This window comes from Leuciscus leuciscus, assembly GCF_965113295.1.
Source record: "Leuciscus leuciscus genome assembly, chromosome: 1".
Taxonomy (NCBI): Eukaryota; Metazoa; Chordata; class Actinopteri; order Cypriniformes; family Leuciscidae; genus Leuciscus; species Leuciscus leuciscus.
Window position 1 is genome coordinate 64,778,830 of NC_138725.1, and position 24,843 is coordinate 64,803,672.

Genomic DNA, 24,843 nt, shown 5'->3' on the forward strand with positions numbered 1-24,843 from the left:
TGGCACAAAAATCACACACAGCTGGAAAGATCTGTTGTTTTAGGCAGTGGCCAATAAAACCTACCTAATGTCAATTCATATGCAAATATTCGAGATTTGTACTTAATCAGCTTAGCCGGTAACTTTGTTTGTTTCGTTAAGTATTGCAAGCAACTTTTAATGACATGCTGTTTCCTATTCTAGCAGAGAACCTATTTTACCATGAAGGGGACATTACATGACTGACACTTTTACATGAAATATAACTGTGGGTAAATGTGAAATCGATGCTACCACAATGATATACTGACGTGCAACAAAGTCTTACTCAAACTGCAGTTGGCACAGCTGTGACCCAGCAGATGTGCATTAGTTTATGATGTATAAGAGTTAAGTCTGGTTTGGGTTTTCCTGGCCTATAGTTGCTTGTCACTTTTTATTGTCCTGTCTATTAATGAAAAGCCCCCCAAAAAAATTATGTGGATGTCTTCTTTACTTGCAATTTTCTGCCTGAGCTCAAATAAAACTTGAATACCTTTTAAATATTTAATGATTTATGATCCTCGGAAACTTTCACAAATCAGCTACTAGTAGCTCCTCTGACGTGCATTTTATCAGCCTCAACATTTTGTGTGAAGTTTATAGCCAATAGACCTTAGTCAGTAAACTTCACACTTCAGCATACTTTTAAAAAGAGAATTTATTACAGAAATAATATACTTAAAAAAAAATATATACTTAAGTGTCATCTGAATGTAATGTTTTCAGACACTTAAATGCATGTTACTTGCAATTCAATTAAAATGTGTTGTAAAAAAATGTACCTTTGCAACTACATGTCAAATAACTCTCATTAGAGTATTAGTAGACTATCTGCCTATTACTTTTAGTCTAGTCAAGAGAATTGTCTAAATGGGACCATTAAAACAAAGTATTTATTTACATAATTTCATAATTACTTCTGTTGTCTTTGAAATATGGTCAGTGTACTGCTGAATGTACTGACAAGCATTTATGCTAAATGTAATTTCTATTGAAACTTGTGTCGAGTATTTAAATATATTTTTAATTACACATTTGCAGTGATGGTTACAATTTAGTGTATTCAAATACATTAATATATTAATATAATATATGATATTAATATATAAGTATTATATTACTTTAAATGTAATATTGAATAATGACTTTACTTTAGTTTGTTAGTCTTAGTTCTAAGTGAAACTCATCCAAGTGTACTTTAAAGGATGACAAAGGATTGAATTATTGATAATTCTTTCAAATGTATTTAAAGGCAGCAAATCTTTTCCAGAATTTCATTTATTTTATTTTATTTTATTTTATTTTAATTTTATTTTATTCTGGTTAAAAGTCTATTCACACCCTGACAGCAATGATTAAGTAAAGTGGTCTAAATACATTTACATAAACACATCTTCTGTGGAAGGTGCTGGACTAAAAAAATGTTTGTCCAATGATAGGATGTCCTTCCTGCCTGTCAACATATGTATTTTTATACCGCGCACCTGCTCGCGCAGACATCACACGTCATCAGCGTGTGTATTGAGGCTATGCAGAGTTGCAGACAGTGTTTTTTAATTGATATATTACTTTATTAAGAAATCTATAAACAAATTACTATAATGGTATTACTGAACTGAAGGAAAGAGAAATGGCTTTTGTACATCAACAGTTTGACGTACATACAGTATATTTGTTTTATTTTATTTTTTATTATACAAGATTAAAAGATACAGTTTGTGTCATTTATTTGTATTAAAATATATACTTATAATATATGGCATCAGCATCTGCCATTGTAAATCATATACTGTTCAACCACGTGTTTAGAAGTGGAACAATTCGTTCCAGGGTAAAAAAATAAATAAATAACTGAAATAAAAGAGATTGACAAGCATACAGCATTCATTTCTATAATATGTGCTTTTCCCGAAGGATGGTCTGTTAGAGAAATGGCCATAAATACTACATGATTTGATGTATATTTAATGAAGCGTCTGTCACCTTATTAGACACTGGATAACTGGTTCATTAAAACTGTTGTTCAATGGTGACTGTGCTTTCCCTGGTCTTTGGTCCAATTACTCTTAAGAGCTAATTAGCAATAAATACATTAGGATTAGGGATGCACCGATACCGATACCAGTATCGGGTATCGGGCCGATACTGAGCTCATGTACTCGTACTCGTACTCGTAAAAATGCCCCGATACCAACAACCGATACCAGGCAGCGTGTGTACGGTGTTTGTGTCCAGACAAAGAAACACTGACAACAGAAATTATAATGGGGATAAAAAAAGAAGGCTGTCTATGAGGTAAATATATCTTATTAGTGAAATATTAAACAGAATATAGTAACGCCTGTGGTGCGCGAGCTGATAAGAGAAAAACACGCAGTGGATTGAGCGCGCAAGCGGCACAGACGCGCGAGCTGGTCGAGCGCATCAGACGTCAGTGGAAAGTTTGTAGTTCAGTCGGATGTCAATGGCAAAGAAAGTAAAACGAGGCATGTAGCTTATTATTAACGTTAACTGACCAGAGAGAGAGAGAGAGAGCACTTCTGTTGAATGCTCTTGATTGCTGATCGTTCACTCAGTACGTGTTATTTGGATTAAAACTAAATCGTATATGTAAGTAAAACATGAACTGTTACCTTATTTATGTTTAACGAGTGGTTGCCTACATTATTACAGGACATTTGCAGGTCAAGAAGTTACATGAACTTCAAACATCCAAAGCGCGCGCCCCGAAAACCATCGCCTCAGACAGCGCGCGATACTGAATGGAAGTCTTTCACGTCTTGCGCTTGTACGGATGAATTCATTTTTCACTGTTGGCGAGTATCCTAGTAAACAAAGTCTGTTATATCTCAAGTGAACGTAGACAGTAAATTGTCTCTGGTATAATTCAAATGGGGTCCGTGCGTTCGGTCTTAAAGGTGCAGCAGTTTAATTAATCTGCTGCTGTGTTTTAATGTTAATCAAACAAAGGACAAATAAATTACTCACTGCTCTTGACTAAATAGGCTACCTTTTTTTTACTTTACAAAAAGATCCATCTATATTTAATTTATACAGTAATGAATATGCAGTGCATTAAATATATAGTTGATGAACAAATTAAGTTTAAATTTAATAAACAACTAATATGATTGATATGCTTTTGGTTTCTCTACCAATACATTTAAAAAAATACAAATGCATGAATTAAAAATTAATTGAAAATTAAAAATACAGGTATCGGTTACGGTATCGGTATCGGTACCGGCGAGTACCAAAAATTAAAGTATCGGACTCGGTCTGGAAAAAGTGGTATCGGTGCATCCCTAATTAGGATTATAATGGTCAGAATATGTACAACAAAGGGGTATGTATGAGAAAGAAGTGCATTGAAAGCAGTTTTCATGTACAGTACATACAGAAGAGAGACACATCTCTGATGCACGTTTAAATACATAATTTACTAGTTGTTCAGTTCGGTTCCGTACATACTGCGTAGAATTTTTGTAAATGTGGTTGTCACTTCCTGATATTTCAGGAGTTAATTCGGTTGTAGACTGCAGTTGTCATTCCTGTAAATTAACTCTGTGGCTGCATATGGCTGCATTATTATTGACTTGGATTAACTTGGCTCAAATAGCATGTCAAACCAAGCTAAAGTGAAATATAACTGGAACGTATAATATATACATTTTTAAAAATGTGTGCAATGTAGTGTTTTGCAATACGGTTCCCTTTCAAGGGAACTCGCGTTGCGTCGAAATTGACGCTATGGGGAACGCTTTGCGTGATGACGTCTTGAAGCACATGTAAAATCAGTCCAATGGTGTGGCGGAATGTCAGAGGCGGGTGACGTCACGTACCAGGAAGCTATAAAAGCCAGCCCGAAACAGAAAACGAAAGCTTTCTGAGTCTTCAGTTGCGCTCTGTGTGAAATCTGTCCTTGTTATTTGGTGTTGTCTGTCTATATTGTATTATATATATATATATATTCAGAACTATGGCGAGTAAGCAGCAGCAGTTTAGGGTGTGTGTTCACCCCTGCCCGCGTTATTTAACGGGTGGGGACACTCACACTCTTTGTGTTGTCTGTTTGGGTGAAGAGCATGCCCAGTCAGCACTCGAGGGTGCTGGCTGTGAGCATTGCGACGCGCTTCCTATGCGTACGCTCAGATCCCACCTGGCTTTATTTGTCGATCTCAGACCTGGGGTTCGCAAATGGATCTATCAGTGGATGTTGAGACGGGCTCTGCCTTATCTCAGCCTCTTTCTGATAGATCCAGTGCCTCTCATCAGGGTGTGGAAGCACGCGCTGCGGTTTCTTCCCCCCCGATAGAGGCACCAATACTGCAATTGTCCAGCTCTGAGGAGTTGGACGTTGTTAGTATTGACGCTGAGTCTGAGGATTCGCCACCTCAGTCTCATGCGTTTGAGGAATTGCTTGATGTTGTTACAAGAGCTGTCGAGCGATTATCTGTTGAGTGGCCAGAAGATAGGCAGGGCGTTCGTTCGAAAAGCAAGCTCGACGAACGTTTCCTGCCATCTCGTGCACAGCCTCAGTGCAGAAGCCTTCCGTTTTTTCCCCGATCTCCACACCGAGGTGTCGAGATCGTTGGGGGAAACCAGTGTCATACAGAGTATATACTGCACAAACATCCCACTACTCTTCTATACACAATTATAAAGAGCATGGTTATGGGGAGATGCCCAAGGTGGAAGAGACGCTTGCGAGCTATCTCTCTCCAGCGACGGCATCTTCTCTGAAGGCTCCTGCATTACCATCCAAACCAGTAAAATTCACTTCTTCCCTGGTTCATAAAGCTTATGCCGCTGCCGGCCAAGCTGCAGCATGTTTGCACACTATGTCATTAATGCAAGCATACCAGGCAGAATTATTGGGTGATTGTGAGGAGGGCGGGGGTATTGGTCCCGATACTGTGTCCGAACTGCGTAGAGCCACAGATTTATCTCTCAGGGCCACCAAGGAGACGGCTAAATCCATCGGCCGCTCTATGGCAGCCCTGGTGGCCACTGAGAGGCATCTGTGGCTCAATCTAAGTGATATAAAGGACAAAGAAAAACATGTTCTTTTGGATGCACCGGTTTCCACTGAAGGTTTATTTGGAGACGCAGTTAATAGTGCTGTAGCGAAGTCACAAGAAGCTTCAAAACAGGCAGCTGCACTTCAGAAACTTCTCCCCCGCCGTTCTTTCTATGAGGCTGCTGAGCGGGAGCAGCCTCACTCCTCTAAAAAGAGCGCTGAGCACCGTGCCACTCAGAAACAGAGCGTTTCCTCCCGTGCTCCCCCACAAAAATCTCGGGGACACGGAGGGCGCTCTCAAACCCAGCAGTCTTCGAGGGGTAAAACGGATCTGCGGACCGTTATTACCGCCAAGAAGGCTGCTGGGAAAAAGTCCTGATGTCTGAGGGCTCAGGACAAATGAGGGTAGTCCCCCCCCCCCCCCCTGAAGTAGAGCGGCCAACACCTCTTTTTACAGTGCCCGTCTCTCTTCGGTGCCCTCAGGGGACCGGTCTGCCAACCCTGCCGCCTCCGGTGTTTCAGGGCGCAGTGGTCTCCGGCGAGCACATATCTCAAGGACCACCCGGAAACGTAGTGGCCTCGGGATGCCCGCCCCCTCTGAGGAGGGTGTTCGAGCAGTCTGTTCAGTCGTTCCCTGCCGGTGCGCCGTTACAGGGCGACGAACCGACTACTCAACAGCAACACAATCCAGAAACCAGTCTCGAGAGGCTGGTACCTCTAGTAGAATCTTTGACAGCGTGGAAGCTACTGTCAAATGTTTCTCGTTGGGTCCTGCAGACCGTGGAAAAAGGGTATCAGATACAATTCTAGAAACGCCCACCTCGGTTTATGGGGGTCCTGCCCACAGTGGTGGGCCCCGAGCAGGTTCTGGTTATGGAACAGGAAGTAAACACTCTGTTAGAGAAAGGGGCCATAGAATATGTACCTCCCTCCAACAGGGAAACCGGGTTTTACAGCCGGTACTTCATAGTTCCAAAGAAGGACGGGGGATTGCGTCCCATTTTAGATCTTCGAGTTCTGAATGAGTCAGTCATGCAGCTCAAGTTCAAAATGTTAACTTTGAGACAATCGTGCCACAGATCAGGTCCGAGGACTGGTTTGTCACGATAGACCTCAAGGACGCATATTTCCATCCGTCCGTGTCATTGGAAGTTCCTGAGGTTTGCTTTCGGGGGCAAAGCATACCAATATCGAGTTCTTCCATTCGGCCTGGATTTATCACCCCGCACTTTCACCAAATGCGTGGATGCAGCTCTGGCGCCTCTGCGCCTCCAGGGTATTCGCATCACGAACTACATCGACGATTGGTTGATTTTAGCTCAGTCGCATCAGATGGCGGTTCAACATCGAGATGTTGTTCTCGCCCATATGAAAGAGTTGGGGTTACGGCTGAACGCCAAGAAGAGTGTGCTTTCTCCATTTTAGAGGACCACTTTTTTAGGCGTGGTTTGGGATTCAGTGTCGATGCAGGCGCGCCTGTCACCGCCACGCATAGATTCCATCCTGGCAGCTGTGAAAAGTGTAAAGCTAGGCCAGCTACTCACTGTCAAACAGTTCCAGAGACTGTTGGGTCTCATGGCAGCAGCTTCCAACGTGATACCTTTTGGACTGCTGCACATGAGGCCCCTGCAGTGGTGGCTCAGGACCAGGGGGGTTCCCCGAGGGGCAACCCATTTCGCACAATCAAGGTCACGCGGCGATGCCTACGTGCCTTGGTTATGTGGAAGAAACCTTGGTTCCTGTCCCAGGGCCCAGTGCTGGGAGCTCCTTGTCGTCGCAAACTGCTAACGACGGATGCTTCCCTCACGGGTTGGGGAGCGATCCTAGAGGGTCGCTCATCTCAAGGTCTGTGGGAAGACCATCATCGTTCCTGGCATATCTATCGCCTAGAGATGTTAGCTGTCTTCCGGGCTCTGAGGAGCTTTATCACAGGTCTAAGGGGACACCATGTGTTAGTGCATACGGACAACACGTCGGTAGTCGCCTATATCAACCACCAAGGGGGTTTGCGCTCGCGCCCATTATCCAATCTGGCACGCCATATCCTCTTGTGGTCCCAGGGGAAGTTGCTGTCACTCAGGGCAGCCTACATCCCCGGGGTCCAGAATATAGGAGCAGACACTCTGTCGAGACAGGGGCCGAGGCCCGGGGAATGGAGGCTCCACCCCCGAGGTGGTGGAGCTGATATGGAGGGAGTTTCGCCAAGCATAAGTGGATCTGTTTGCGTCTCGAGAGACGTCTCACTGTCCACTTTGGTTCTCCCTCACGCATCCAGCTCCTCTGGGGACTGGATGCTATGGTACAGACGTGGCCGAGGCTACGTCTGTACGCCTTTCCCCCAGTTGCTCTGCTCCCGGGAGTTCTGGAGAGAGTTCGCAGGGACCGGGTTTGCCTGCTTCTTATAGCCCCGCGCTGGCCGGGCAGAGTATGGTTTCCCGATCTTGTGTCCCTCCTCGACGGGCCTCCTCTGGAGCTACCCGTCAGGAGGGACCTTCTGTCCCAAGCAGGGGGCTCGATTTTTCACCCCCGACCGGAACTGTGGAACCTGTGGGCTTGGCCTCTGAGGGGGCCCAGCTCATAGAGTCAGGTCTCTCAACTGAGGTTATTGAGACCATTCTACAGTCCAGAGCTCCCTCCACGAGGAAACTTTATGCCCTGAACTGGAGAGTATTCACTTCTTTGTGTAGTGACCGTCGGTTGGATCCAGTCAACTGCCCAATTGGTACAGTTCTGGAGTTCCTGCAGGACCGGTTCACTGCAGGTCTGACCCCGTCCACTTTAAAGGTTTATGTGGCGGCCATAGGTGCTTACCACATTCCTTTGGGTGGAATGTCTGTGGGGAAAGACCCTTTGGTATCTCGTTTCCCTCGTGGCACTTGGAGGCCTTCTGTCCTCCTCCCTTTCGAAAAGCGGACCAGGAGGCGAATAATTTGCTTTGCCCTGTTCGAGCGTTAGACGCGTATGTCCACAGAGCTGCCCTGTGGCGTAAAAGTGATCAATTGTTTGTATGCTTTGGGTCCCCTAACAAGGGAGGTCCAGTGTCTAAGCAAAGGATGAGCAAGTGGGTGGTTGAGGCTATCTCACTTGCTTATGAGGCGGCTGGGCAGCCTTCTCCTTGGGCTGTCCGGTCGCACTCTACTAGGAGTATGGCGGCCTCTAAGGCCCTTATATCAGGAGTATCTTTGCAGGACGTTTGTGATGCGGCAGGCTGGTCCTCACCACACACCTTCGTCAGGTGCTACTCTTTAGACCTAGACTCTACTCAGGGTCTCAGGTTTTGTCTTCCTAGTGCTGCTCACTTGATTTCACACAGGACAGACATTTGTAGCTATGGTGGCGTTGGTATAGACGTTCCCCATAGCGTCAATTTCGACGCAACGCGAGTTCCCTTGAAAGGGAACGCCTCGGTTACGACTGTAACCTCGGTTCCCTGAAGAGGGAACGAGCGTTGCGTCGCCTTGCCATATCTCCTTCATGCCTGTCAGCACGACTTCAGACTCTACGAAGCTTTCGTTTTCTGTTTCGGGCTGGCTTTTATAGCTTCCTGGTACGTGACGTCACCCGCCTCTGACGTTCCGCCACACCATTGGACTGATTTTACATGTGCTTCAAGACGTCATCACGCAAAGCGTTCCCCATAGCGTCAATTTCGACAGAACGCTCGTTCCCTCTTCAGGGAACCGAGGTTACAGTCGTAACCGAGGCGTTTTCCGCGGAATAGAAACACAAAAGCAGCTGCGCTTTCACTCTCTCATCTCTCCGACAGCGAGTTGACACATAAACCTGCCTCCCTTCACTCACTCATTTCTTTTGCTCCGTATGAGTATTGTTGCTGTTACAGGGCACAAAATTTCGACATGGGTTTGTGCGTATTGTGCATAATTTGAGTCATTCCCGCAGTTTTTTTGTCCTCACACCAAAATGTGCGCAAATAGCCGCCTCTCAGCTCTAAATTGAGTTCTTTTTCGCTGCGCTTAAACAGTCAAATACACACAAAATAATGACAAAATGCCGGTGTTTGTGAGTTTTCACGTAAACACAGTCCGTTATGTTTTAAGTGAACGCTGAGAAAGAAAACACGTGTAACAGTATAATGGGTCCGAGTGTCAGGTCTTAAAGGGGTGGTATAATGCCCTTTTCACAAGATGTAAAATAAGTATTTGATGTCCCCAGAGTGTGTATGTGAAGTTTTAGCTCAAAATAACTGACGGATATTTTTTTATAGCATGTTAAAATTGTCACTTTTTGAGGGTGAGCAAAAATGCACCGTTTTGTGTCTGTCCCTTTAAATGCAAATGAGCTGCTGCTCCCGGCACAGAGGGCGGAGCTTCAAGAGCTTGTGTCCTTTTACCTCACACAGACATGCACTGAAAATTTCAAAAACATTTAGCCTTTTATGTCAGACAATGATGGAGAGACTCAGGAAGAAGTGACAACATGTAGAAGCAACAGGACATTTCTGAATGGTTAGTTGATGAATTTATGTAGCTTATGTGTAGTTATCTTCTAGTCATTGATTAGCATATGATCGTGTTCCGGGGGCGGGGTTTATGTAAATTCTAGGGTTGGTGCCACTAACCCTGGAGGACCCCATTATTGTTTATGCTCAAACAGCAACATTACACACTAACTAAAGTTAGAAAAGTGAAATCGTAATCAACCACCCTTTTAAAGTGACAGCAGCCCAATATACCTGCTGCCAAATTATGAGATAATATAAAAAATATCTATATGGCAGTTTTTTCCCATGGTATCGATGTCAAAATTGTGGCCAGTGAAAATGAATTGCTAGTAACTTTGGAAAACCACTATAGCCACAGTGGCTGGTGAACAAAACACTTAAAGGTGCCCTAGAATGTGAAATTGAATTTATCTTGGCATAGTTAAATAACAAGAGTTCAGTACATGGACATGACATACAGTGAGTCTCAAACACCATAGTTTTCTCTTTCTTATTTAAATCTCGTTTTTGAAAAACACCCCTGAAAAACAGGCGAATCTCCACATAACACCAACTGTGACGCAACAGTTGGGATCATTAATATGTACGCCTCCAAAAATTTGCATATGCTAGCCCATGCTCAGTGCCAGGCGAAACTGCACAGCCGAATCATCAGAAGTTCTGCAGGTGAAGAAACAAGCAGGAGGAGGATCATAGGGAAAATGGCAGATCTATCTATAATCTATCTATATATAATCGGATACCGCTACAGTTTAATTCGAAGTTGTTAGTTGCTCTGCCCATTTCACCGCGGACTTTTTTTCTAACCTGGAACAATATCAAGCAGCCAGGCTTCTCTCGGCGTCTCATACTGACGAAGGGGGCAATTTCAACTAACGTTATATTCCCACAAGCGGTAAGTAGTGATTTTACTAACGGTAATTTACACTGTGTTATTTAGATCCAGCGCGATATTGTTTTTTTACTCGAGAGACATTGTGGCTTGCAAACGAGCGAACGAAGCATGGCAGTTGCTCAGTGTTTGGATGTACAAATGAACACAAACATATATTTTTTAGCTCCTTCATCCGAGCCTCTGGAGAACCAGTGGGTTATGTGAATTTCTGATGTGTAATTGTTCAAATTCAGACAGATAATCTTTCTCTCAAAGTCGTTCAACACTATTTATGCATCAGTAAATCGCGTTGCAGTGATAAGATCTTCATTCACGCAATCAACAGACTGTCATCTGCTCAATGCTCACTGCAACCTTTTATGTGACGGGAATAGATCTAAATACTTAAAAACTTCTCACGATTTATTAATCCCGATAGCTGTAATAGTAAAAACGTATAAAAGCTGTAATAGTAAAAGTTTTCCTGATAGCTCTACATTTAATGCCAGATATTTCATATGCAAGCATGTCAGCCAATCACAGCAGAGGGCGTTTACACTGAAGTCTCACAGCAGACACGCCCCTTCAAACTGAGTGTTCAAATCAAAGGATAAAATCAGGCTAGGAAATATGCCTTTTATTTCTAAATTATAACAAATTTTGATCTAAAAAACATACTAACATTATAAGGGCACACTAGGAAACATTATAAAATAATAAAATAATCCATTCTAGGGCACCTTTAATGTCAAGCCCTGACTGGAACTATTCCTTGCCGTTCTTAGAGCTGTTCGGCCCCGACTTTGGAAAAGTGACAAATGTCTAAAAGTTTAATTAAACGCAGCCCCCGGTGTACAGATTAGGATTAAACACTAAGGGCCAGATTTACTAAAAACTTGTGCCAGCTCAAACCCTCTTTTGGCATTAAAGGGCACCTATTATGCCCCTTTTCACAAGATGCAAAATAAGTCTATAATAATGTCCCCAAAGTGTGTATGTGAAGTTTTAGCTCAAAATACCCAACAGATAACTTTTTACAGCATGTTTAAATTGTCACTTTTTGGGGCTCAGAAAAACTTGCCGTTTTAGTGTGTGTCCCTTTAAATGCAAATGAGCTGCTGCTGCTGGCACAGAGGGCGGAGCCTCACAAGCACTGCTCTGCCAGGACTATCTCATCTCACAGTGTTATAATATCAAAACAGAAACTCTCCGTAGTGGTGTTCATTTCGACCCGGAGCCCCATGGCTGACTACGGTTCGTTGGGAGACACTGCTTATGATTTATGGGGATTTTAAAAAAGGAGTGGGAGGATTTTTATCACTATAGGGTGGTTGTGTAAACACACTGCCAACACACATTTATGTCCAAACACCATGCAAAAGTGAATTTTGCATAATAGGTCTCCTTTAATGTCAGGATTTACTAAAGACACCCAGTGAAAAATTGGCGCTGAAAAGGCATGGATGGACAGGGTTATTTTTGCGGTTGACTTTATTGCATATGCATTTGTAGGAGTTTCCCTTTCAGACGCAAAATTTATGGGAGGATAAATGAGGGTATTTAAATGGGAACATTTATTTTTCCCATAAAAAAAAATGAGAGTATTTAAATTAATTTACTATGGTTTGCGCTTGTCAGATTACTGGTATTTGCGCCATTATTTACCACCCAAAAAAGCATGTCTTAAACCCGATGCTAATTTGCGCTGCTCTTGGCAGATTTTGTTGGTCATTCATTTTAAAATGATCCGGCTGCGTCTGTGTTCCTTAATTTGTGCGTCGTCAGTAGATCGTCGTCAGTCCCGTAGAACTTACCACTCCCATTGGCTCTTTTATGGGATTGCGCTCTCGCGCTAATTTGCCCTGTTTAGTAAATCTGGCCCTAAATGTAAATTGACAACTGAATTTAGCTGTAGTGTGTATGTGGCCACATGAATTTATTACAAAAAGTTTTTTTTTTTTCTATAATTACAAAAAGAAACTGTTCTGATGCATTGTGGTCATTAAATTGATGAACACATAATAATAGTCATTAAAATAATGTCACAATGCACACAAAAAAATCACAAAAAAAATCAATGATCCTAAAATATAATTTGTAAATGCAAAAATTATATTATAGAGTAATCTAATGCACAATATAATTTCTTTTGATTTTGATGTGACCTGGATGTGTTTTTGTGACCATAAATCCTGTAATCTTTCCTGTAATTCACGGTGAAGTATTGTTAAGATGGTCCTCACAATGGCCAAAATGATGATACGTTGTGCATCAAGAGAGTGTTTTCTCACCCCAATCACGACACTTACAGTAAGTAAGATTGTGTGCAAAGGCCATTATTTCCAAGGTGCTCAGAATTAATCAAGTCCTCCACACCCATGAAACTTGATTATTACAACTACATGTAGAATGTGTGTGTGTGTTGGGAAACCCGGAGAAACCTCTGTCGCCATAGCAACACACAGCAGGATCTGACGGGGTTCTCGCTGTGAGGAGAGGATACGTAAGGGTCGACCACCACGTGGGGTCCGGATCCCCTTTTCCAGACTGTGAATTCACATTATCTCTTTTTACCCGACATACGAGTGCGAGAAATGGACAGATCACACATTCTCTTTCTTTTATTCCCGTTGTTATAACATGACTCACCGGATATTATGTCTCCCTCCATGTTTCCGTCCAATTACGCAGAGCTCTGTGGAAATGAGGCTGGCTCCAGAGATCTGAGAGGAAATCTTTAAAAAGACTGGAGTGATCTGGCTCACACTGATCTGGTCTGTGGCTAATGCCTCTTTATGAGTCCCTGGATAGTTGGAGCCCAGGAAACTGATTAAAACAGGACTGGAAACGTGCCAGAGTACAGTGAACTCGATGTGTGTGACATTCTCCCATGAGTGACCTTTTAAGGAACATAATTGTTACAACTTAATGTGTATGGACAGCTACTGTGGCGTGATGTCAATAACCACAGACAATTATATTGACTCGGCATTCAGTGTCTATAAATGAACTGGAAACATGTTCACAGTACACACACCAAAAGAAAGTTTAGAACACTTAAATAAACAAATAGAATATCTATAAAACCATAAGACTGAAACATTGCATGTTACCTTTGAATAATGGCATAAAGGTTGTTGAGTGTCAGCCGGCCCAGTTTTTGAGGTGTGTTCCACACTGCAGCCACTAGTCGGACCTTATTGGGGGCTTTTTGGCCGATAGAGCATGTTGAATGTTGAGCATGGAGATGTGCCAGACTTCATCAATCATTTAGGGGCTGTTTACACGACACCGCTTTCAGCTAAAAACGTTAAACTTTTAATGTGTTTTGGACGTTCGTTTACATGAAAACGTGTTTTGGGTGCCTGAAAACGCAAACTTTTGAAAATGGGGTTCAAATTGCACATTTGTGACCCTGGACCACAAAACCAGTCTTATGGGTAGATTTTTACAATTGAGATTTATACATCATCTGAAAGCTGAATACATAATCTTTCCATTGATATATGGTTTGTTAGGATAGGACAATATTTGTCCGAGATACAACTATTTGAAAATCTGGAATCTGAGGGTACAGAAAAATCGAAATATTGAGAAAATCGCCTTTAAAGTTGTCCATTTCTATTGGCGATAGTGCTGCATCCATTCACAAAAATAAATGTTTTATATATTTAAGGTGGGAAATTTACAAAATATCTTCATGGAACATGATTTTTACTTAATATCCTAATGATTTTTGGCATAAAAGAAAAATCTATAATTTTGACCCATACAATGTTTTGTTGGCTATTGCCACAAATATACCCGTGCAACATAAGACTGGTTTTGTGATCCAGGGTCACATTTTTGAAAACGGTCTCTATGTAAACAACAAAAACGGCAATCTCTGAAGATGACGATGTCATGCACATGCGTATTGCGTGTTCAGTCTATTGTGTTTCATCACCATCTAATGGCCTGGCAGCAGAATACTGCGTTTTTAGTTGTTTTCTTGCAGCCGTGTGAATGGGGATCGTTTTGACAATGGTGTCATCTGTACGCGGAAAAACTCAAAGGAAAAACTTCTCAGTTTTAAGCATATCGTTGTCGTGTAAATGTACGCTTAGTCTGCATAAACCCCACCCTGTTCTTACAATCAAATGCAAGCTCACGTTTAGATCTGTCTTTATCCAATCAACAACCAGCAGACAGATTTGAACTGAATTTTATATTTTTTTCTTTGGGACATAATGGCTAAGCTAAAACACTCTTACTTTCCCTTTGTGCCCTTGCATGAATTCCAGGGTTGGATATGGAAGTAATTTAATTTACCATATTTCAAATTTGCCATCTATTGTTGCTGTTGATGACTGATCTTGGCGTAAACATCTTGAATTGTAAACAGACAGTCAGAGGAATTATAGTTTACATCATTTAACTTTTTTTTTGCTGCTTTTTACCATATACAGTATGAAATTTGAAATAATCTTGAATGAAAGACATTTTTCTAACAATAATCTTTTGAATGTGAACTTTGATGTTAACCCAGATATCAAACAAGCCAACAAGTCAACGCTGGCATATCAACATTCATTGTTTTCTGTATAGAGCATTGCGCTAGCCACGTCAAGGGTTTGAGTCCCTTACTATTCCTTAAATTCAGTGCAGTTTGCTAAATATGAAAACATTAAAATGGGGTTGATTTTATATAATTCTCAGTTAACGAAACAACACTGACATTTCAATCTCAACCAAATTGATGACTCAGAAGAAAAGTCGACAATGTATCATTGGAAAGTTGTCATGTTCTAATTTCAAATGAATGGTCAGTAATATATAAATTCATCTGGCGTTTCAAATGCATACATGTGCAACAGTACAGAGTGGCACAAAATCACTCTCAAGAACCTTTTCTTCTCAATTCCTTGCTGGTCAAGATCTTCCCAACCCTATCCGGAACGCCAAATAGACAGCTGGATCAGAGACAGCAGAAGACTCATCTCTTCCATCAGCACTTATCTTCATCCTGCTGAAAAATAATAAAAATATATCTATTCTATTTTACGGTCTATTCTTTTTTTCTATGCTCTCAGTATTTATTAATCCCTCCCTATTCTAGCATGTACTATCCTGAACGATGGCTGAAACTTTGTATTACTAGCACTTCTCGTGTTTATTCCATCTTTAAGATGAATCAGTTGTTACATTCCTCAATTGAAATACGCTTTGGATAAAAGCATCTGCTAAATGAATAAATGTAAATGCTCTGAACGAACAGCTTTACAGCTCAAACAACAAACATTTTTACCGTGGAATCCATTTAAGTGCTTTACCAAACACAAGAGCTTCCCGTTTTTCGCTTTTAAACCATAGTGATCATTTGTGCAAGTAAACACATTTGAATTCCTGTTTGGAAATGATTGCCTGTGGTTATTGGCATCTTGCCGCTGCAGATGTCGGACAGGCGTCGGGTCGAACGCGAGCTGGAGTATTCCTCTACGGTCAGTTCCAGATCTCTGTCTGTAGATTGTGGACTGGAATGAAAAGCACCAGAGTTATGGCTCCTCCTGTTGCGTTCTCCTTCGCTGTGGGAGTCATTTATAATTCTGGATTAAGTCAGCGCGGATGGCGAGGTCAACCACAGCCGCCTTGCACACAAAAGGCAACATCATTTCCTTCTAAAGCTGTTAGAGTTTAATATTGCAACAGCACTTTCTAGCTCTCAACTGATTGCTTTTTATTATTACGGCAATGGCAATAAGTCTAACTTTCTTGCCTCCTCTCTCATATATGTCATCATTATCTGTCCTTCCCCCTTCCTCTCCATCTCCAACCAAACATCATCATTCCTTTTAGAGTGCAGGTAGAGTTCTATGTGAATGAAAACACATTCAAGGAACGTCTGAAGCTGTTCTTCATCAAAAACCAAAGATCCAGTGAGTTCTCGGCCAGACCGAGCGGCGGCTCTAATTGTGGCTTTTCTTGTCCTGTGAGGTGGTAGTTTGTTTTTGCTTTCACGTGGAGTGTTGTTGACCCCTGTGAGTGGCTCTGTGGAGCTGGTGCTGGGTAATTGGTTGGTCTTGTATTTGTTTCTGGCCGTTTGATGTGCTGTCCTCTAGCTGTCGTGTCCCGTCCGTGAGTATTGGGCTTGGTGTGTCTGTTGTTTGTGAAGCTCTTTGTAACGCTGATTGGTGACAGACTCATGCTCTTGTGTGCAGGTTTGAGAGTTCGACTCTTCAACTTCTTCCTGAAGGTTGTGAGCTGCCTGCTCTACATCGTACGAGTCCTGCTGGACGACCCGCGGGAGGAGAGAGACTGGTGAGACACAGCCAAATGGGACCTAGGATATTTTTACTCTACGTGAAAGCTGTTTTAGTTGACAGAAAAGTTATTCAGCCTGTTAAGATATATTGTTTTGGCCATATTCTAAAGGTGCCTCATATTAACAAAATTTTGCCTAAATTTGATGTACAAAAACGTAGTAGTGATGCACCGAAATTTCAGCTGCCAGTAATATTCCACCGAAAAAGAATTTTCACCAAAACAGTTTTACTTAACATGTCAGCAGTGTCAAGATGGTGCATGTGCCCTCTGTAGAGAAAGCAATCCCAGAATGCACTGCAAGAAGTGTTGTGAAAATGTTGGTTACACTTTACTTTATGGTGTCCATGTTAAAATTTAAGTTCTAAGTAATAATAATTAACTACATGCACTTACAACAGGGTTACGGTTAGGATTATAGTTTGGTTTAGGGTTAGTCACATGTAATTATGCATAATTTAGTTATTAATACAGTAACCATATGTAACATGTAACAAGGACACTGTAAAATAAAGTGTTACCAAAATGTTCAATTGTTAAAAACAACATTGCATGTATCCCTCATAGCAAGGCCTATTTTTAGTCAAGATGGTGGTTGCGGTCAAGGGAAATGTCATTATAAACACCACTTAAATCAATTTAAAATATCTCCATCTAACATTTGTGTTTTGGAAGTTTTTGTGTTATAGTATGAAGTAGCTTAGCTTAGCAGAATGCTAACGTCACACTCAGCTAAAGTTTGCAATCTAAGGTTTCTCGAGGAACAGCAATTGTTTGATTGCGTTCCAACCACAGTTAGGGTAGAATTGAACTTTATGAACATTGATGCCATTCTCCTGATACATGTGGAAACAGCGGTCGAGTAGGAACACCAATATTTTCTGACTAAATTGCTAACTGTCACTCTGAACTTACTGTATATCTTTAAGGTAGCGTTTAATCGCTTGAGGTCACTGACTAGCCGTACTGTTGCTTTTGCTAGTAGGTGTTCCTGCTTAGCTGCAGCTGTATCAGTCGAATGGCTGTCTGCATTTCCATTGGTAGCTGCTGCATTACATCACTTCTTATTTGCATAAAATTGAACTTTGTCGCATTGCCAGAAGAGGTTGTCACTCGGAGCACTGGAAATAACTGGAAGAGTGAAGAAGAAAGACATAAACAGAGAAACAGGTCAGAGTCTGTTTCATTTTTTGAGTGTAAATCAAATACAATGCCAAAATGCAGGAGAACAGCATAGCGAGAAGCTCACGCCAAAGAGATGCAAGTGAACGACAGGAACAGTGAAGGACGGTCAAAAGTGAAAATCTATTTTCAGTTCAGAGAAGAGTTCATGTGGTGTTGGAGAGCGAGTGTGTGGGTAGACGAAGGGAAAGTGAGATCCGGAGAAGACTGAAGTGCCTTTGGATAGTCCATGCATAAAAAGCAAGCAGTTGCAACTCTTATCTGTGTGTGTTTGCTTTCCCTGCAGTCCTGGCTGTCTCAGACAGAATGCCTCTGCCCACAACAGAAGCCATTTCGACTGGTAAGGATCCAGGCTCTTGACTCTGAGAGATGAGAAATGAACATGGTGGCCGAGGGCCAGATGCACACAGACATACGGCCATTTTAATAGAGAAAATCGGAAGAAAATCAATACAAATTTAAGGAATTTGAATCTCCTCTTTAGAATATGTTTATCAGGAACTTTGTATCTCATCATCTCTTCTGATATTTCATATTAAGCTTAATATACCCTTGTGAAAAAGAAGTGTGCTTTGAATGTCCACTTATAGTGTACTGCTAATCCTATATATATAAACTGTACTTGCAGATAATATTAATGAATAAATAGGCCACATAATGACTTTATTACTGTTTCTTTACACATTTTTAAAAAGTTCACTTTGTAAATCATTGTTTTAAATCAAGCTTTTAATGTTGTTTATATGTTTATGTGGTGTTTTTAATATGTCATTTCATAAGTCAACACCATTGCTGAGTATTTTCTCCATAAAACTGCAGTGAACCAAAGACAGTCTCAAAAACACGGTTTGAAATCGCTGGTGTTTCTGACGTCACAAACTACCTTGTAACCATTCAGGTCAACGTGTGATCGTCAACGAGTGAATCTCTGAACTGGTGTGAGTGAGTGGAGGCGGGGATAATTTGCATAGTTACATTCAAGCTATTTTTAGGCATGACGATTATTTATTTATTTTTCAAGAAAAAAACTTTTAAACGCTTAAATATGTCATTTTGATGATCAAAGATGAGTTTTAAGGGATACAATTATTGACTACAGGGAGACTTTAATAATCTTGTCATAATTTAAAGTGCAGTTATTTGGATGTTGACAAAAAGTACTTGATTATAAAACTGCAGCGTGTTTTAAAGATTTAAAGTTTTAAAGTTAGATTTAAAGTTAATAGGCTATCATTTAAATGTAAATGTGCAACTTCATCATTGCAAATGTGTTATTACAAATATTTAAATACATGAAATACAAGTTTCAATTTTAAAGCATCAAAACATTAAACCATATTTTAGTTTAGCATAAATGCTTGTTACATTCGGCAGTACACTTCAACCGTTTCAAAGACAAAATTATAATGATGTAATTAAGTCCTACTAGCACTCTAAAGTTCAGCTAATAGCATTTACTGTAAATTTTAACTATAAATCATTTTCATTTAATTGTATAACATGGAGTTAAAGGAATAGTTCACTTAAAAATGAAAGTTCTGTCATCATTACCCTCAAGTTGTTTCAAACATGTATGAATTTCTTTCTTCTGCTGAACACTTAAGAAGATATTTTGAAGAATGTCGGAAACCAAACAGTTAATTTTTAACATAGTATTTTTTTTCCTACTATGGAAGTCAATGGGGCTCATCAACTGTTTGGTTGAGTAAATAATAACAGAATAATTTTTTTTTTAAGTGAACATTACATTCAGTTCACACTTAAGTTTATTAATTTAAAGTATAATATTTGCATAATAAGTACACTTTTAAAGTGCTTCTTTTTAACAAGGGTAAAGCTGCTGTGTGACTCAAAACCACTTCATTCATGAAACACGAGGAGAATGTTTTTAACCAACTGCAACAAATTGGTTGGTTGTTTCCCATTTCTGTGATGTTGTGCTGGGTAGCCCCGCCCACAATCAAATCTGATTGGTCTAAAATTGAACTGTATGTTAACATGTTCTTACTGGCTGTGATTCAAATGACTTTTTTGCTAGAAATGTATTGTGTTGTGTACAGTTAGACTGTTTTGTCTCCTGCCAGCAGTAGAATTGATTTATTGACTTCAGGACAGTGCACAAGGAGTTTCCGTGACCTGTTTAACAAAGCGGTTAGGTTTTTGCTATTTATTAAGAACCAAAAATGCTGGCGGCAGTCTGTAAGCATTTAATGATGTGTCTGACAGGATGCCACTCTGCTCATTACTTTACTGCAGAATACACACTTTGATTTCTTAATTTGTAACAACATTTTTTATTTGAATCTGTTTATTGCTCAGGCATTGTAAATGGATTGGATTCTGGAATTGGTGTGTTTGTTTGACATGTGTGGGGGAAAAAAGTGTTCAATTATGGGCCTGCTTCTTGATCCGAGCGTCTCTAATTTGTAATTTCCCTTTCATTCTTTACCTCATTTCGTCATAATAATGGCCTCTTTTCACCAGGTCCCTCATAATTTGGGTGAACAGGCCTCTGCCACTCTGGGCTCTTCAGGTCAGAACAAATTCATTAACACACACACACACACACACACATACACTTGTGTTTCTTCTACATGCACTTTTTTTCCTTTGTGTGATTTTAAAAGTAAATTTGTGGGCTCTTATGATTGTATTTAATATTAAAACAATGGATGCAAACGCATCACTGAATAATTCTGTCATCTTACCCTTAATGAACAAAAATCTTCTTCTTTTTTTTCAAATCACAATTAATATTGTCATGAAAATCACAATGGTGGAAATTAAATTATTTTTGGAATAAAGTGTGGGATGATTCCTAATGTTAATTTCATAGCATTTTATGTTTCCCAAATACAATTAAATAATATTTACACATATTTTACATTGATGATTTTATTAATGATAATGATGAAGTATTGCAAGTATCTAACTCTTCCTTTCGATAATTTGTTTTATATCTATTTTTTACATGTAATTTTTTCCAACTTAAAAAGGCTAAAACCATAAAATATGAAAATTATAGTAGCATAAATAAATGATAAAAAGTTTTCAAGGCGTTTTCTAAGTTCTAACCTGATAGCCTTCATCCCAGCTTTTGAATTAATCCCAATAAATGGCATAACCAAACTAAAACAGATTCAGTTCATGAACCCTTTGCACTAAAAGCATAAGTCTGGTCTCATTTGAAACTAAGCAGACACTTGCCAGTTTATTGTAAAGTCAGAACTAATTATGTCATAATGATTTTTTTTTTTTTTGTAGAAATAGTTATTAGAATTTTATATTTATGAAATATCTTTATGAAAATAAAATTGAATTTGGCATTGTATTAGCAGCTAAAGCCACATGTCTTACCATGTTATATTCTGAAGACAAGTCTAAAACTCTGAATGTTTTTCAAGAACATGTCATGTGATTTTATGTTGAGAAGACTCTAAAATGCTAAGTGATGTTTATTGTCATCTTCAAAGCATCCATTCAAAGTGATTTCTCTCTATTGTTTTGTGGTGCAAATTGCCCCATTCAGTTTCAGTCTTCCCTGCACACATTCTCCCCTCTCCAGCCTGGTTATGGCTCTAATTATTCTTTTCTTTTGTCGTCTTTATAATTTCTGACAACTTTCTATTCACAAAGTTTTAATCCCTCATTTCTTTGATCAAACTTGATCATCTGATACAGCAGGAACCAATCAGCCTGTGTCATCTTCAGTTTCATGACAGAACTTTGTATTTAACTAATGATAACAAATGAAACCTTATTGTAAAGTTTTACCAAATAATAGTAGCAAAAATAAATATTAAATCAATCCATGGTACATACAAGAGCCTGTGGTTGAAAGACACACACAGACACATTTTCCATTGTTGTGTTGCCCACAGTTTCGCCATTTATTCTCAGACAGTGTGAAACTCACTGCTCCTGCTGTTTCTTCCTACACAGCCTCTGCTTTTTTCTCTAATCTCTGTCTCTTTTTATCTCTCTGTTTGCCTATTTTCTCCTCTCACCAGGTGCTTGTTGCATTCATCAGTTTTTCAGAGACAATGTTGTTGGTGTACCTCAGCTACAAGGTGAGTCAAACAACCCATGTGCTCATGGTCTTATCACTAGTACTTGTACTGGCTTCAAAGCGGCCTGTAATACTTAGAGAGAAATACAGTATCTGTCAGATTCCTATTCATTTCAATGCTAGCTGCATTTGAGCTTTTACCAAATAACTCTAAATAACCTTCTGTATTGGGATATTTATCTTGCGTGTTGTGACTGATAATCAGTATGTTTGTTTTGCTTAGTCCTAAGAAAAAGTAGCTCGCCACACAAATCTGGTTGCTCGGCAGTTGACTAAACGAACGTGAGCATTAATGCTATTATGGACTACATTATCTCATGTGATTAATGTTCATGAGCAGAGCTGGTATGTTTAACATGATGTCCCATTGACTTTTTAGATCGTTCCTTCACCCTGAATATATTAGATCTGCAGTCCCCAGAGTGTATTTGAGAAGGTCAGACAAAATGAGATGGAGAAACGGATAGAATCCTTCTAAAACTGCCTTCTGATGGCAGCTGGTACACACCGTACCAGTTCCTGGTACCATCTGGTTCCTAGATGTTCGTAGCCAGTATTTATGGTCATTAGTTGGTCCCAATTGGTTCATCAGCAGGCTCATCATGTTGGTCTATCTGGTTAGGGCTTGTAGACCGTCTTAGAAAAGCAACGTGAGCTACAGTGTTTCAGAAACATGCTTAACCACCTTAAGAGTAGAGGAAGAGTTGTGTTGAGCTCTTTTGAAGGGACTAAGTGGTGAGAGAAAGCACGAGGCATGTTTGTCCTCCAGACACTGATAGTGAAGGGATGTCTAGAGTATCCTACACCTTGGTTGATCCCCGTGCGATGAGTACAACCTGCATCAACACATCTCTCACTTTATGCTCTGCTTTGATTTCTTTTTCAAACCAGCTAGGCTTTTTCACCCACGCAGGTTCCACATGGGTGAGACCTAAACATATATCTTGCTTGTAAAATATGGCAGACGTTTAACACCTTAATAGAGCCACAGGCTCAACTGCATCCGATAAATGAAACTTATTTCCGAGGGGGCGAGTAGAGTGACCTTTTAACCCTGCTGTTTTTCAATGGATCAAACCTTATCAAAGCAGTATTTTATCCTCTAATCCAAGAGGTCACACAAACACTAGTTTCCTGACCTTGACACAAGTGTCCTTGTTTCCAGGGCAACGTTTGGGAGCAAGTGTTGCGCATTCCGTTCATTCTGGAGATGATCAGCGCCGTTCCTTTTGTGATCACTGTGAGTAAAAATGTGCCAATGGGATTTTATGGACATGGATCATTTGTTATTATTATTATTATTATTATATGTAATTTTATTTAACAATTTAAAAATATTATTTTATTTTGTTTCTGACATTATTATTATTATTATTATTATTATTATTATTTTACTAACAATTAAACAATATTTTGCTTCTGACATTATTGTTATTATTATTATTATTATTATTATACTAACAAATAAACAACATTTTGCTTCTGATGATATTATTATTTTACCAACAAATAAACAATATTTTGCTCCTGACTTTATTATTATTATTTTTCTAACAATTTTTTTTTTTTGCTTCTGACATTATTATTATTATTATTATTATTATTATTTAACATGACTACCAAAAACTCTAAAACTCTGTTGCTGATATACACTGACCTAAAGGATTATTAGGAACACCTGTTCAATTTCTCATTAATGCAATTATCTAATCAACCAATCACATGGCAGTTGCTTCAATGCATTTATGGGTGTGGTCCTGGTCAAGACAATCTCCTGAACTCCAAACTGAATGTCAGAATGGGAAAGAAAGGTGATTTAAGCAATTTTGAGCGTGGCATGGTTGTTGGTGCCAGACGGGCCGGTCTGAGTATTTCACAATCTGCTCAGTTACTGGGATTTTCACGCACAACCATTTCTAGGGTTTACAAAGAATGGTGTGAAAAGGGAAAAACATCCAGTATGCGGCAGTCCTGTGGGCGAAAATGCCTTGTTGATGCTAGAGGTCAGAGGAGAATGGGCCGACTGATTCAAGCTGATAGAAGAGCAACTTTGACTGAAATAACCACTCGTTACAACCGAGGTATGCAGCAAAGCATTTGTGAAGCCACAACACGCACAACCTTGAGGCGGATGGGCTACAACAGCAGAAGACCCCACCGGGTACCACTCATCTCCACTACAAATAGGAAAAAGAGGCTACAATTTGCATGAGCTCACCAAAATTGGACAGTTGAAGACTGGAAAAATGTTGCCTGGTCTGATGAGTCTCGATTTCTGTTGAGTAAACAGAATGAGAACATGGATCCATCATGCCTTGTTACCACTGTGCAGGCTGGTGGTGGTGGTGTAATGGTGTGGGGGATGTTTTCTTGGCACACTTTAGGCCCCTTAGTGCCAATTGGGCATCGTTTAAATGCCACGGCCTACCTGAGCATTGTTTCTGACCATGTCCATACCTTTATGACCACCATGTACCCATCCTCTGATGGCTACTTCCAGCAGGATAATGCACCATGTCACAAAGCTCAAATCATTTCAAATTGGTTTCTTGAACATGACAATGAGTTCACTGTACTAAAATGGCCCCCACAGTCACCAGATCTCAACCCAATAGAGCATCTTTGGGATGTGGTGGAACGGGAGCTTCGTGCCCTAGATGTGCATCCCACAAATCTCCATCAACTGCAAGATGCTATCCTATCAATATGGGCCAACATTTCTAAAGAATGCTTTCAGCACCTTGTTGAATCAATGCCACGTAGAATTAAGGCAGTTCTGAAGGCGAAAGGGGGTCAAACACAGTATTAGTATGGTGTTCCTAATAATCCTTTAGGTGAGTGTATGTTTTATATATATATATACTCTGTATTGTGTGTTAGAGCTGTATCACAAAACTCGTTGAATTGAAGGAAAT

General features: G+C 40.2%; 1 protein-coding gene across 3 annotated transcripts in view; it reads left to right on the forward strand.

Annotated features, from left to right (window-relative positions):
* kcnt2b (potassium sodium-activated channel subfamily T member 2b) overlaps positions 1-24,843 on the forward strand; it is a 113,860-nt gene that overhangs the window by 23,726 nt on the left and 65,291 nt on the right. For all 3 annotated transcript variants that reach the window (XM_082179271.1, XM_082179272.1, XM_082179273.1), the window contains exons 2-7: positions 16,213-16,292; positions 16,575-16,674; positions 18,146-18,199; positions 20,344-20,392; positions 21,870-21,929; positions 23,094-23,168. In XM_082179271.1, the coding sequence (XP_082035397.1) occupies positions 16,213-16,292; positions 16,575-16,674; positions 18,146-18,199; positions 20,344-20,392; positions 21,870-21,929; positions 23,094-23,168 (418 nt within the window). The remainder of the gene's footprint in view (positions 1-16,212; positions 16,293-16,574; positions 16,675-18,145; positions 18,200-20,343; positions 20,393-21,869; positions 21,930-23,093; positions 23,169-24,843) is intronic.